This window comes from Macrosteles quadrilineatus, unplaced genomic scaffold, assembly GCF_028750875.1.
Source record: "Macrosteles quadrilineatus isolate MER2022 unplaced genomic scaffold, UCM_ALF_1.0 Scaffold_6__1_contigs__length_79288215, whole genome shotgun sequence".
Taxonomy (NCBI): Eukaryota; Metazoa; Arthropoda; class Insecta; order Hemiptera; family Cicadellidae; genus Macrosteles; species Macrosteles quadrilineatus.
The window spans coordinates 25,745,345-25,761,581 of NW_026542599.1; the positions used below are offsets into that span (position 1 = coordinate 25,745,345).

General features: G+C 33.0%; 1 protein-coding gene across 1 annotated transcript; it reads right to left on the minus strand.

Moving 5' to 3' along the window:
• Positions 1 to 293: 293 nt before the first annotated feature.
• On the minus strand, positions 294 to 9,219 carry LOC128996873 (stomatin-like protein 2, mitochondrial). The gene is made up of 9 exons (XM_054422391.1): positions 9,068 to 9,219; positions 7,008 to 7,124; positions 5,497 to 5,644; positions 5,070 to 5,190; positions 4,395 to 4,522; positions 2,470 to 2,625; positions 2,236 to 2,351; positions 1,218 to 1,346; positions 294 to 529 (listed from the first exon to the last, which is right to left on the minus strand). The coding sequence occupies exons 1-9, from the start codon at positions 9,107 to 9,109 to the stop codon at positions 422 to 424; spliced, it is 1,065 nt and encodes a 354-aa protein (XP_054278366.1). The 5' UTR covers positions 9,110 to 9,219; the 3' UTR covers positions 294 to 421.
• Between the last annotated feature and the right edge of the window lie 7,018 nt (positions 9,220 to 16,237).

The following is a 16,237-nucleotide window of genomic DNA, read 5'->3' on the forward strand; positions in this document are numbered from 1 at the left end:
TTCATGAGTAGTGAATTGCTTTCTTTTTATTAATGAAGAAGAGTTTTAATTTAAATCAGTGAAGAATTACATACTACACAACAATAGTCATTTCTCAACATCATCTTTCATCTGTGGTCCTTCGATTCTCGTCACTCTGGCCAGAGCCATCGCTTCTCTGCTCATCTTGTTCCTGTTCTACCAAAACCCTAATGGATCTTCAGTTTTAGGATCTAAAGGTATTTCTCACAATTTTACCTCTTAATACCATATATAACAAGGACTATAGGAAGTTTGTGTTACATATTCCCACATTCTCGTGAAACATTTTATTTCATATTAACTTAAAATAATTAACATTATTGAATCACTTACATTTCGGAAAGAGGTTTCAACACGTTATACAAAAGATTTGAGTTTATACAAAGCGGCGCTACAGCTGTCAAGATGAAGACATGAAAATTTTCTCTTTAGCGGAGGGTGGAGGGTCCGACTTGAGGGACCTTCCCTCGCGCTGTTGCTGGGTAAGGTTTGTGTAGATCGTCATCGCCTGGAACAAGTTGAAATTCAATATGTGGGTAAACAATTCAAACGTACTTGACCTCGTTAAAGAACAAAGCAAGATGGCGCTGTTAGTTATGGATTGGTGTGAGTTACGGACGTTCTGGAATGTTTCAGGTCAAATGATTCAGGTGGATAATTCGTTAAAGTGTTGTGCGATCGATGCTAGGATCCATTGATTGGCAAAGTCACCAACCAGTTGTGTTTTGAATGGATCAGAATTGGCTTGATAGAAGTGATGATATCAAAGATTGCAAGGTTTAACCAGAGATTATCTCACCTAGCCTACTCTCCATTCAGGCTCGATTACACAAGACAAATTGACAGGCTACAAATCAGCATTTTAACAAGCAGTTTCTTAACTTTTAACCTAGTCTCGAGTACTCGCTGCGATAATTTGACAACTGCTCCTAAAACAGCTTTGGGAAAGTGTATTCTTTCAAGGACTTTTTTACACTCACCGACTTTTAAGAGTCTGGGTCGTAAAAAATCTTAGTTTACTGACAAGTTTGTACGGAAACGACAACCAGTATAAGTCTCGATGACATCGGAGGAATCGGTTAACAGCGGGAGTTGTAAATCACACAAGCCTGTATTCTTACTCTCCGGCTAGTAGCTTGTACATTCACCCTGTATAATCAAGCATTTACACAGTCAAGTTTTACATTTACACCTACCTGAGCCACAGCTCCAGGGACATCCCCGGCGTTGGAAGGCAAGATCATGGTATTGTTAGTCTTGGCCAGGTTGTGAAAAGCCTCCACGTACTGTTCAGCTACTGTTAGACTGGCTGCCTCTTTGCCATCCTGAACACAAAACACTCCGTCATAATGAAACACATCATATACAAACAACATCACAAAAACACATCATACAAGCACCATACGCATCATACATCATATAAAATTAACACGATTAGTTATAGACATGATAACTTCTCTATCGTCTACATCAAATCATCATAATAGGTATTAAATTGGATAATTTTAACTAAACAAGATTGATTTGATTCCTTTATTGCAGAAACCCCAAATTTTTTTTTGATTTTTACTTTTTAGTACAGTAGAACCCCGGTTAACTGAAATCAGGTTAATCAAAACCTGGGTTAAATGAAACGGTTCTATAAATTAATACAGGGCTAAAATATAAGTACAATACAATGTAAACAGCGAGGCGTAGCGCTGAGCCCCTCTCTCTAGAAAGGGGCTTTCCTAACACATTGTAAAATTTTTGTAGCTGAAATAAAACACTGTATTGTATAGACATTGTTTTAAATTCATATTTCCTTCAGACCGTGGTAATACATAGGCTATTTTTAGCATGTGATGGGTTAACCGAAAAATTGGTTATCCGAAACAGCTCTCCCCCCTTTATTATGGTTAACCGGGCTTCTACTGTATATTTATGATGTACAAATTGAAATACACCGTTTGATGCAGAAATCACACAACTGTGAAACATGTTGATTATGGGGTTTCTGCGATAAACGATTCATTTACGCTTACAGGCACCGAGAACAATAGTTTTCACTCCATTTAGGTTACTGAGGTAGGTATTAGTATGCGGACCGGTTAAACAGACAACCTCTACAAGAACATTTCTGGGGCATTATTTGATTTTAACTGAAACCTTGGAACAACTGGGCCCAGTCAAGCACTACCACGGGACCAAGTTTGATTTGATTTGGACCTTTACCTGGACACCTAGAGCCTTGGCAACCATCTGAAGTCCCTTGGCCCTGGCCTCCGCCACAGCCAACATGGCCGCTGCCTCTCCACTGGCCTTGTTGATCTGCTCTTGCTTCTCAGCCTCTAAAAGAAACCAAATTTAATCAAATTTGGATCACATAAGTTATCGTACTAATGCACATGTAAGTTGGTAACCTTACATAACTTTCTATTCAAAGTTTCATATAGAGAGGTAATTTACCTGAAGCTAGGATTCTAGACGTTCGCTTTCCCTCTGCGACGTTAATATCAGCCGCTCTGACTCCCTCAGATTCCAAGATGGCCGCTCTTTTTTTTCGTTCTGCTTCTACTTGCATTTGCATCGCCTCCTGGACTCTAGTTGGAAGTTTTATATCTCCTGTTAACACAGGTTATTCAGTAGTAAAGTACAGAAGTTCGACTATTAGTAGATATTTTTAAATGGACTCAATTGACATGCAACAATTTTTCAAGAATATTTTTGAACGATGATCTGAAGAACAATGATTTTCTTTAAGACCTGAAGAAAACACATTAACAAAGTTTGGCAAAGGAGAAAAAGAACCAGTATCAGAGGTTACCTAATCTAAACATATTTTGAATCTCAGACCAAAACATGGTGTTTTTTGTGGAGTCAAAATTCACTTACCAGGTGGAAAATAGAGACTTAATTGTTGTTTTCTAATACAGTTACAAAATCGTACATCAAACTATGGTTGACGTTCCTGAACCTAGAGTCTACCCCATCCCTCAAGGTCACACAAGACATTTGAAATAATCTATAATCAATTATCATTTCAACAAGTAAAATATAACTGCAAACAAACAATATATTTTCATTGAAGGAAATTCATGTTTTGTGTCAGGGATACGTGGCTTAATTTAGTAGCGTAGGAAATTATTTGGAACAAACTCCGCAATTTACCCTTTTTTGATTTGAACTAAACCTTAAAATTTATTATATTGTTATCTATATTTAATTTTTTGGCAAAACACATGGAAAAATCCTGCCAAGCGCAAGATTTATGGTCATGTCAGATAAAGGGTTAATGTTTTATTCAGCTTGTTTTTCTTTAGTCAAGTTTATTTTTTATAGGAGTCTACGATTTATTTGACAAATGAAAAAATCTGAACTTTCTTAGGCCTACATTAATATAAGAATAAGAATAAGAATGCTTTATTGCCGTTACACTGGTTTACATGCATGGCACAGTCAAGGAAATGTCTTAGAACAAAAGGTTTTAACTTAGGTTTAATTTAACATCATTTATGAAGTCTATTTCTCTATATCGACACAGGTTTAACAGGTAGTTTTTAAGTACACTATTTTAAATTTAAAACAATTAAAACATCTTATTGTATTAGGTAACATATTATAATACTGTTTGGATTTTTCAATAAAACTAGTAGCTGTGGTGCTGTATCAACACTGTCTAGATATAAAATTGCAGCGGTTTTGTGTGTTGTAACTGTGTACATTTTCATGTGTGTCTGTTTTACTAAAACTATTTTTTGCAAACACAAGGCAGTCCAAAATATACATTGCTTGTACAGTTAAAATATTAGCCTCCCTAAATAATGGTTTACAGTGTGTACTAAAATCAACATTGTACATGATTTTTATTGCTCGTTTTTGCAATGACAAAAGTTTTTTTTATAATTACTACCTCCCCATACAATTGAACTCCATAACTTAGATGGGAATGTATATGTGCATAGTAAATGCATTTCAAGGTATTAAAATCTACACTGTTCTTAAGCATGTTTATTATAAATATTCCTTTGTTAAGTTTTTTAGCTGTATAATCAATATGGACCTTCCACTTTAAGTTGGGCCTAAAATTGAGCCCTGTGGGACACCATGTAAAACCTCTTTATAATCAGAAAAAACACCATTGCAATAAACACTTTGATTTCTATACAGATATGATTCAAAAAATTTAATTTAAAATAAAATATTAAATAAATAAATGTATAAAAATTTAAATTTATTATTTATTTAAATTTAATAAATTTAATTTAATTTAATATAATTTCTATACTTCCTCCTAACTTTTTATTTTTTTTATGTGATCTTTTTGCTGGATAATTATTTTGCCACTTATTGAATTGTTTTCAGACATTTGCCAGCCACAACGCACAACTTACGTATTTCATATCGTAGACAGGTAATGCCCCAGGCTGCACTAGCTTTGTTGATCGACTCCACGATGCCAACATTCAGACTTTCTCTCTCCCTGAATACTTTGTCCAAAGAAATCTTTCCCAGTTCAGATCTGTAGGCAACATGAACTGTAATAAATTATGTCCATTTTTGGTGATGATAGATGTAAGAAATTTGAGGAATTATAGCTGACACTTTCAATATTGGTAAATAAAATGTTAAAAAACCTAACTCATAAGATGATTCCCTCGATTCCAGTCTGTACTTTTTTAGCCCTCCTGTTACAATACTTGACATGCAAAAACAAAAACACAAGTCTTTAAATCTAGCCAAAACTAGAAAATCAAAAAGCAAACACAGGGACATGTAGTAAAAATGTTACAGTACCATCTGTGATTGTATAATGTTAAGTAATAAATCTTTGTAAGCTATTGTAAAACTTTCTTTATGAAATTGTATAAGCGTTCTCAATACCCGCTTTTAATAATTTGTCTAGTAAAATAACACTCTATATACTTAATACAATAAATGTTTTCTCCAGCCATCCTACTTAAAAGAGTTTTACATTAATTATTTTTTGTAGGCCTACTTAAAAAAAAATCATTATTCTACATAATGAACCCAGACAAAATTGTATTATTAGTAGATGATTATCTTACCTCATAGTGGTTTGGGCAAGTTGGGTGATCGCAAACTCTGGATCTTCAACTCCGTAGCTTGCAAGGTAAGGATCGTTTATCCTCAAGTACAGCACACCGTCAATACTGAGAGTAACGTTATCTGAAGACATAAATAGATATTACAAAGTTAATTAAATATAAAAAATCTTACCATTAGTAATTTTTTTTAGTTTTTTAAATTAAAATGATAAGTTTTATCAAAACAGAAGGGTAGTTAGAACTATGTAAAAGGGGGAGGGGTTGGTTCTTAAAGAATAGTGCTGAGAGGGGTTTAGGCTTCAAATAAAAATGTGTACTGAAAACATGTTACTTTGAGAGTAACTGTACAAGGACTTAAACTATACTTTTAAAATCATCTTCAGTAGAAAAAACAATTTACAATTTACAATTTAGCTGTTTAGCTTACCTGATGTGATAGCACTCTGTTTAGGTACATCGATAGCAATTTCTTTAAGACTTTGAACATATTTCACTTTATCTATGATAGGGAAGAGCAGGTTAAGACCTGGTTCCATTATTCGGAAAAACTTCCCCATCCTTTCAACAATCCAAGCCTGCAAATAAAACATATACATGCCATATAAGTATTTTTTTAATAAGGTAAAATAAAATTGGTTAAATCTGGGTAAAGGAGTTATTTGGTAGATGTTAGAACATTAAATAAATTATGTTAAATGCTCTTTGTGCAACATGAAAAACATTTCATACATAAATGATACGAAGGAATATACATGGGCAAAATTATGAGGACTTTCTTGGACATAGTCGTTTTCAATATTTCTGGACACCCAAAGAACTGCTAAGGCCGTGTAATAAGGGCATCTCTTTATTACCAGGCCGACCAAGACTGTCTGCAAAAGACCAAGGACACTGTATGTCTCACAGGCATTGATACTTATGGAGTCATTTATGCTGCTGACAGTTATTACAATGCCTTTGTGCCTTGGCTCAAGCTCAGACTAGCCATTAAGTAGGACTAGCCATTAGGGCAATGATTGCTAGTGAATAGTAGACCTTCTGGTAAAAATACACAAATCCCACAACACTCAAATAGTGATTCTCAAAGTATAAAATTGTGTAAAAAATATTAACTGTATAACTTGAGGTAGGCATATTAGAAGGAAAATTATGAGCAGAAAAAAATTACTTGGCACCAATGGCCTCGCAGATTGCTAGCTTGTGTGGTGGCCCAAGAAGGACTTTTGACGTCGGCAGTGAGAGTTCTGGCTACAGTTCAAAGACTTGCCTGTCTCTGGCACAAATAGTAGCTATCCTGAGAACTAGTAAACACCCAGACCCGGAGGTAGCCGGAACGGGAGAGTATATGTATTACAAATTCTGGAGGTATAACAAAACTTCTCCATGTTTGGGAAAAATCACATTAACCAGAAAATATTACCGTATCCATTAATCGCCACAAATTACCCATTTCCCTAGCAAATCACCCTATCTTCTTGATAACAACTAACCTTGTAAATCTGCTCGGCCCAAATACATGATTCCCACTGTGTTCTGTGTGAGTTAAAGGAGGTCTTGCTTATTTGTTTATGTACCTAATCAGGATTATGAACTATTATTATGCAAAATTTCAGCCCAACCTGATCAGTAGTTAATGCGGGATTGAGCTCCAAACCAACACACAAACTGTAACTTATACTATTAGTAGGATAAAAATGTTCCAAGTGTTTATATATTTACCATAGGCCTAGGCCTGTATCTTGTTATGGGTTTCTCTTAAAGATGGCTCAAATCAAGACGCTGAACCCACAATTATTTTGAATCACTGGGTAGGTAATTTATACCATTGTAACTAGCCTAAATGAGATTTGTTTTTCAACCCCTTTTTAGAGATTTAGGCTGCTGATTTAGTAACAAGTAAAACAGACTGAACAAAAATATGTCAACACAAGAACTTACCTCTTGTTGAGGAACAAACATGATAACTGTGTTGATCGGAGTACCATGCCTCCATCTTACAAGCTGTTTCCCATTGGCTGCTAACGACGGTGCAAGTTCATGATGTGTCAACACAGTCTGCAAATATGGGAATTAAAATCATTAAATAACTCTTGGTAAAGGTACCGTACATCTTTACTAACGAAACATTTTAGAATTGAGTTTTTAGATTACCTACTTAAATTAAGTCTGTCTGCATAAATTGTCTCACATAAGAACATCGTCTCACGTTGCGGGATGTCAACGTCAACTGTAAATTCATATTCTGTGCCTCACCGTTGATCAGAGGCACTGGTTTTGAAACATCCTCAGACGCAGCTGGAGGTTAAACTTACTTCCCAGTATAGGAAGAATTAAACTAATAGGCCATTCTGAAATTAAGTGGAATTTGTTGTCCCTCCATAGTTTTCTATAAAAAAAAAAAAACTAATTTATATAAACTTTATATTTTTTTTTGTAAATGAAGCAAGATCGTATTTAAGAGATCCCAATGTTATTTTACATTTAAGAGATTAAAAATCTGCAAAGTACCGGTACCCGAAATGTAACCACCATGGAATATCCCCACCCATGTTTTTTGCAACACTTACATTACAAGTGACTTATGAAAAAAATCATTGAATGTAACAAATTCTCAATTTTAGTAATAAAATATATAACCATAGATAAAACATACTCCCTTAATTAGTCTATTGTTGGTTAGTCTATGATATAACCTAGACTTAACACCATCTTAAAAATGTTTACAAAAAGATCTAATTAAATATCTAAAGTTGTCCACTGGGTTGGATGTAACCTCCATGGACCATATATAAAAGCTCTAAAAATGCTTACTGGACAGTAGCACTGACCATTGGTAGAGTTTTTAGGAAGAAGGTGGCAGCCGTAATGGGATTTCTGTTGATTGTTTTCTGCTCATGTGTCCTACTTTTGATGTTAATAAACAGGATTTCCTTTCTTGCAAGGCCAGTACCTTTTATACTTGTAACCTCCATGTGTGCAACAAATAATGCATGTCATATGCTAAAATTTTAACTTCGAATTTTTATTTGGGAGATGCCTGTTAAGTACCTATCTTTCAGAAAACATAAGCTCTCTAGATATATGTATCTAAAGGTTAGAATTTACAAGTGATTGAACAGAAAAATGAAACCTCCAGAGGTACCGGTAACTCCCATGGATAGGCCTAAATTACGTAATACATTATATTATTATATCCATTCTTGACCTCTTGAAAGGGTGTATGTATTTAGTTTGTTATGAGTCTTCAAAATATATATAAAAAATAAATATTCTTTCATAAATTTTTCTTGGGCGGAAATTCCACTTAATTTCAGAATGGCCCTAATGCTTTCAATTGAATATGTTTTATTGCATTCTATTTAAGCCTTTAAACAATAAGATTGACAACTGATCAAAAAGTATTTTCAGGGGAACAAAATTATCAGAGCTCAGAAAATCTACGAAGTACATAGAGTTTGACATAAACCAAATAAAACTTTAGACATTCGATCAGGAAATTGTGTACGGTAGGGCCTAGGTTAACTCCTTGTCCTCACTTGAGGGACATTAAACATTATTGGCACACCACCAAAGCAATCCTCTGTGCCCTGACAAAAACAAACACAAATCCGATGAATAATCAAAACCACGTAAAATTAAATATGATGCAGTTCCTTGAAAGTAGGCTAGGCCTATTGTATAAGTTATATGGTAGCAAAGGGTATGCCTAAGCCTGGACATTAATTAAATTGAACAAAAATTGGTTTAAAGCTAAGCAGTTAAGCTTAAACCTTCATTTTTAAAAGTAAATTACATAACTTAGGCATGAGTAGTTCTGTAGATGTAGGCTACGTACGTTTCTAGTTTAATCTAGTAAGTTTCTACATTTTTAAATTTACATTTCGGCCTATTAATATATTTATTTTATAGTAGGCTTTTAAAAACAAACAAACCTAGCGAACATAGGCCTAGGCCTAAGTCTGTTTTGATGATGCAACCAAACCATGGAAATAACTTACCCTCGCCAACAAAGTTCCAAATTTACACCTTGACAATATCATAGTGACATACAAGAACGACAATAGTTTAAAATTAATTGAGGTAGGCTATAACTGAAATGGTATAGTGCAAAGTGCAATGAATTAATTGCCGGTAATCCTACTTTAAGAAAATTAGCAGACAACAACAGTTGAGGTTATGTATGAAGATGAAGATGATAGATGGATAGTAAGAAGAAGAAGACAGCTTGTTGGTTGTTGTTCTTGTCTTGATCGGCTTTGGCTTGACTGATTTCGATTTAATTTTGTATTGATATTGTTGAAAGTTGTTCTCGTGAGCTTCGACACGGCCGCCTTTAAAACTACAAAGCTATAAATTTCTATCGAGGAATACTGGTATCATTGATTTGAGTATATCCACACAGTATTTTGGGAAATTAATATTCAATGCTTATAGATGATGCCATAGGTTCTCCGAAAGAATTAATGTACGTACGATGTTACCATTGAACTGACAAAAAAAACTTTCCAATAGAAGAGATATAATGTCACCAATGCCTGTCAATATTAAAAATATATAAAACTGTCATTAAACAAAATGACATTAATTTAGGATGTCGAAAATCTGTCAGTGGTTCAATTGGTTACGCGTCTACTATTCTCAATCAGTCAGTGACATCATTAACATAGAAATGTTTAGAACCAATGTAATTAATTTAAATCTGGCCAAATACATTACTTATAGAACAAAATGTTTGACTCCATAAACTATGTTTGTTCTATAGTTATGAGGAGAGCAGGCCGCGCCCTTCGAAGTCGCAACATAGCAAGTCTAGGGTTGTATAGTCCTCCCAACGTTACTTGAGGCAGCCCAAGGCCGCACGCCATATATCTAGTAAAAAAGATTTTCAATTTAAGTATTGTTTTGGTTTTAAATTGTATGTTTTATTTTCGATTTTGTAATACATTTATCCGGTGGCCGCGGGAGAGCATATTATCACGGCCACCTTTAACTCCAAGCAGCGGCCTGGTAGAATTGGCAACGTTGCAAGTAGTGCTGTTTAGCACCAGGACAAATACGTAACCAATAACCATACAAAAACACTTCGATATACTGAATTATTTGTTTTTTTTTTAGCTCTTTAAGAAAGTCTAGAGAGGAATCGGGAAATTTTATGATTTGAGGGTCAAAATTGAGAAAAACAAATTTTTGCCCCATATAAAACCCCGTTCCCATGGTCTGTTCATGTTGGTTTTTTGGATCGCGAAATTAAGTTTATAATAAAGTTAATAAAGTTTATCCCGCTTCCACTTTCAAACAAAAAATTTCATCAGAAATCGGACAAAAATTACTCAAGTTATCGTGTTCACACATATAAATCCATACAGATACGTTTATAGCTACCTACTTCCCTATTTAGGGAAGTTCGCTAACAAAATTTTTGAAGTAGTCTGATGTATGATATTGTCCAACAAAATACCTCATCTAAATGTAATTTTTATACAAATTTAAATTATTTAAATAGTTTTTCTCCTTTGATTTTTTTAGTCTAGGTATTCAGCTTTATCAATAAATGGATTGTCAAACATCACAGAGCTAGGTGTCATTTTTTTATGTTGAGCTAGGCTGGTTCAATGTTTATTTTTAGATTGTTAATAATTTTCTCTACTGGCCACACAAAACTTGTTAAAGTGGTCAGTTATATTCCCAATGGTAAAATTGTTTTATTTTTTTTATGGATATAAAATCATTTATTCATCATCATCAAAACTCCTCGCCCATCATTGAGGGGGGGGGGGTTGAATTGTAGTCAAATTTTTTGTTTGTATTTCGAAAACTATAATAATTACCTTCTAAGTGAAGTGAAAACTGTAGACTTAAATATGAATACGGTATTTTAAGTTCCTACCTTTACCTTTATGAGAAATGATTATCCTCCTTCCCCAGGAAGATGTGATATGTGATATATATCTTATCTTATCTTACTATTATAAATGTGAAAGTTTGTGTGTTTGTTTGAAGTTCAATCACGCATTAACTACTGGACACTGGACAGATTAGGCTGAAATTTGGTATGATAATAGCTGACATTCACGATCAACATATAGGCATATTCTTATAGTCGAGTAAATATAGGCACTTGAGATAGAACAAATTCCAACAAATTGTTTTTTGACGGTTTTTGGTAGTAATAGGTGTAGAAAGTACCAGGAAAAAAGTCTACCAAAATCGGACAACCGGAAGTCGGGTTTTTCCAAGATGGCCGCCGTGAGGCCCTCAAATCGACAAGATGACTGCAAATTCGTCGATTCATAGTTTCAGGATTGGCCGATTTCCACGAAAATTGGCAAACACATGTAGAACTATATTTCCAACCTTAAATATGAAAACTAGGCAGACAAAGTAACCCAAAGATGAATTTTCAGGGTATTATGTGCTAAAAAAATAAGATTTTTTACCTCAAATATACGTTTTTCTAATATTTTGTACAAAGTTTGTTATAATTTCAAATTTATTTTTTCACCATTAGATTCAACACAAAAACCCTAACAATTTAGTATATTGAATCTTTGTTCTGCTTCAATTTGTTACAGAGATATTGCAAGTAATAACTTTAGTATGTTTTCTTGCCGAGATAGCTCAATGTTAATCTTATGGAGAATAAGCATACCTAACTATTAATATTATTTTTCATTAAACTTATATAGATAAGACTTTTTGTTCTGCTTCATGTTGTCTGTTTTAATATTTTTTTTACTAAAAATTCCTTTTTTTGGCAGTTACCATTGCAGCAAACCTGCGTATTCGGTTCCTCAGTTTTAATCATAAAGAGAATAAGCAAAAACCTATTTTTTTATTAGTCCGAGAAGTATAGAATATTACCTTCAAAAATTGCAAGAAAACGTTTTATGGTTTTATGTTGTAGTGTTGGGTATGCAGAGTAACATAGTAAAAATTGCCAAAAATCGGTCTACTGGAAAACCCCTAGAATCAAGATTTAATATGACGGATTTTCTCAACATTGGAAAAATTAAAAAAAAATCCACATGCATTTTCATTGATATTGACCACCACCGATATTTATTGGGTTACCATTTCTTCATTTCGATAGGGAACGTGTTTTGGCCGTCATTTTGGATCCCCCTATCGGTTATAAATATTTTTTAAATGTAATGACAGTGTCATTTCAATAGGGAACGTGTTTTTGGCCGTCATCTTGGATTGGCCATATTGGATATAAATAATTTTTTTAATGTAATGGCAATGTTGTGACACATTATTTTAAACTAGATTTTCACGCCCATTCCATTGCCGAAATGAGTTTTTAAATATCTTTTTTTTCGTTTTAGAGATATATTCAAACGAAAATTCTCCTGAATACATTTCTTAAGGACGTTTCGTATTTTGAGCATTTTTAAGATAATTTTTTCTTATATCTCCAGTAAATATTAACGCTTGCAGTTCGTTCTAGCCTTAAACATTTAGTAATGTAAGGGCTTTCATTTGAGCTATTGATCATTAAAATCTGACGAGTTAGAGACTAGTTACCAACCCCAACAAAATATTAAATTTCACTTTTTAGAAATACATTTTTATTAAAATATTTATATCTCGGGTTCTTAATACGCCACCAAGTTCTTTCTGGTTTAATATTACTCAGTAAATGTTTGGGTTAATCTTTTTAATCACTAAATAAAATGTGACAAATTTAATACTGGTCTGTCTTATTAAACAATAATTTTTTTTTCGAGATTTGTCTTTAGTTTAAGACATATACCCTTAAATCGAAAAATAACTCCCAATACTCTTTATAATCTTAAAAGATTCATCAAAGTATTGACTTTTACTGTAGTTATGGATTATTTATTGGGAGTTATTAGAATTGGGGATATATGTACTTAACTAAAGAAAAATTTCAAATGCAAATAGTTTCATATTAAATTAAGGTGCATGACTAATTTTTTATTAATTAGTCAGATATTATTTAGTGACTAATAAAATAAAAAACCTAATTCTTTACTGAATAATTTGAGACCAGAAAGAACTTGGTGACGTATTAAGAACCCGAGATATAAATCATTTAATAAAAACTGATTTATAAAAAGTTAAATTTAACATTTTGTTGGGATTAGTATCTCGTCTCTAACTCGTCCAATCTTAATGATCAATAGCTCAAATGAAAGCCCTTACATCATTAATTATTTAAGAATGAACTACTAACTGAAGATAAGGAAAATAATCGTAAAAAAATTTCAAAGTACAAAACGTTTAAAACAAAAAAATGTATTTAAAAACGGATTTCGGCAACGGAATGTGCGTGAAAATCTAGTATATAGTAATAATGTGTCACAACACTGTCGTTACAACAACAAAAAATTATATCCAATAAGGTGGATCCAAAATGGCGGCCAAAATACGTTTCCCATTGAAATGAAGTACTGACCACCCAATAAATATCGATGTTGGTCCCAAGTCAATATTTAGAAAATTGTGCATAGAAAATGCTTATGGTTTTTTTTTCAAAATTTGTCCAATGTTGGGAAAATCCAACTCTGCACACCCAAAACTACAACATAAAACCATAAAACGTTTTCTTGTATTGTTTTTAAAGTTATATTCTATACTTCTCGGAGTAATAAGAAATTGATTTTTTCTTATTTTCTTTATGATTAAAACTGAGGAACCGAATACGTAGGTTTGCTGCAATGGTAACTGCCAAAAAAGGAATTTTTAGCAAAAAAAAAATATTAAAACAGATAACATGAAGCAGAACAAAAAGTCTTATCTATATAGGTTTAATGAAAAATAATATTCATATTTATTCTTATTCTCCATAAGATTAACATTGAGCTATCTCGGCAAGAAAACATACTAAAGTTATTACTTTCAATATCTCTGTAACAAATTGAAGCAGAACAAAGATTCAATATACTAAATTGTTAGGTTTTTTGTGTTGAATCTAATGGCGAAAAAATAAATTTGAAATTATAACAAACTTTGTACAAAATATTAGAAAAACATATATTTGATGTAAAAAATCTAATTTTTCTAGCCCATAATACCCTGAAAATTCATCTTTGGGTTACTTTGTCTGCCTAGTTTTCATATTTAAGGTTGGAAATATAGTTCTACATGTGTTTGCCTATTTTTGTGGAAATCGGCCAATCCTGGAACTATGAATCGACGGATTTGCAGTCATCTTGTCGATTTGAGGGCCTCACGGCGGCCATCTTGGAAAAACCCGACTTCCGGTTGTCCGATTTTGGTAGACTTTTTTCCTGGTACTTTCTACACCTATTACTACCAAAAACCGCCGAAAAACCATTTGTTGGAATTTGTTCTATCTTAGAGGCTTTTTTGGGCTAAATCAACTCGTCTATTATCTCAAAAATCCTTTCAGGCTCTGCCCCAGTGGCTCTGTAGCTCCCCATGTAAACCTTATGAGTATTCATATTTAAAGGGAATTAAAGAATTTAGTCAGCTGTTTCAACTAAAAAAGTTGCTTCTATGATATGCAAAAGTATTAAAAAGTTCACCAACAGGGTGCAGCACTATTATTTTATTTTTTTGCATTTATGAAAACAGCTAATTTGAACCAAACAGCAACAAAAAACTGTGATATGCAAAGAGAACTGTCAAAGTAGGATTGTTTACAGTTATGTTTATGTTTTTAATTTCATGGATAATTTGTGATACTTTGCGAATTTTTGATAGGTTATTTTTCTCTATTGTTTAGGTGAAGAGGCAGAACATTATGGCTATGGTAGATGTGTAATACTATAGTATACCATAATTTTAAAGAAGCAAATTTTATCAAACTGTTATTTTTTCCTTCCTATAGAAAACGCAAAGCTTGAGTATAACTGCAATAAGCATTTTATACTTATATGCCAACCCCGTACGATGGACGGGTACTCTGCTAGTACCAATATATCCTTATATATAATACGTGAAGGCGGTTTCTACGAAACACTACTCCTCCGTTAATAATAACGGATTTTTACAAACGACGTGTCAAAATAAAGTATTTTTTGTGTATAGACACCCCCTTTCACTAATTCCTGTAATAAAAGTCCTTGGGCTTTGCTCCACAGGGCATCAAAATCCCAATGTATTTTGTATTTCTTGTGAAGAAAATATTTTGTTTACTTAAACAGGCAAATAATTTGTATTAATTACAGCTGTTCATAGTAAACACATGATACACACAAGAGCGTTCGTTTTCAGTTTCGATAACTGGAGTAGAGTGATTGATTACATTATCTTGGAGTTGGCTCTTTTACATTGGAAATTATTACTGTTAGGGTTATTCGTTTTGAAATAACGCCTGTAATACTTTGCAATTGCTCGAATTTGAGCAACAGGTCCACTAGTATATATATATTTGTTGTAAGCTACTTAACTTTTATAAATTATGTATTTTTACAACATTTTGTAATTTTTCTTATGCCGAGACTGATAGCATGTACAATTGTTGAATGGTCAAATAAATTCTTGATTCTATGTTTTAGGTATATCTAATGTGACAAGTTTTAGGGAAAATAAATTTTAAAAATGAGGAGCTTATGGGTGAAAATGAATTAAAACAAAATACAATTTACTTTTTTGCAATCTTTTATTCTCGAACATGTTAGAAAATATACATGTTACGAAACACGAGGAAAGGATCGGAATGAAAATACAACCAAGATCACCGTCACAACTAAGAACATTTTGAAAACTAAATACTCAAAAAATCAATATAGACACATTTTACAACATTATAATGTTAAGTTAACATCATAAAAAAGACTTATGTACAAAACAATGATAATATATCGATAACTTTATAAAAGCTAAGGACAAAATATTGTAGAGCACCAATATCATACCATATAAGATATATACAAGAGAAGTATTTATAAAACCATTTTGTATTTATTAATACAAAAAGCTGCACTATACATAAAAAGGTCATCATAATTATTGCAAAACAGGCTGATTCCAGCCTGACTTTCGCACCTATCAGCGTTAAGTATAGACACTGATCAAATGTAGGTTAATACTACTTCGTTATCAACAAATACATTACTGAGAGGGAATAGAAACTTACATCGACAATAATTACATTAAAGATCACAAGACTTAAGTGGACTACCACTTCCTAAGGGTCAACATTGATCAATTTCAAAAATATTTAACTAATTCAG

What these genes read in the sequence shown, in the direction of transcription:
- LOC128996873 (XM_054422391.1), bottom strand. Translation starts at nt 9,109, where the DNA reads ATGATATTGTCAAGGTGTAAATTTGGAACTTTGTTGGCGAGG. An exon ending in TGTTTGTTCCTCAACAAGAG is followed by an intron (nt 5,645 to 7,007) that starts GTAAGTTCTTGT and finishes TTTTATTTGCAG; the next exon opens with GCTTGGATTGTTGAAAGGAT. An exon ending in GTCTAGAATCCTAGCTTCAG is followed by an intron (nt 2,352 to 2,469) that starts GTAAATTACCTC and finishes GGTTTCTTTTAG; the next exon opens with AGGCTGAGAAGCAAGAGCAG.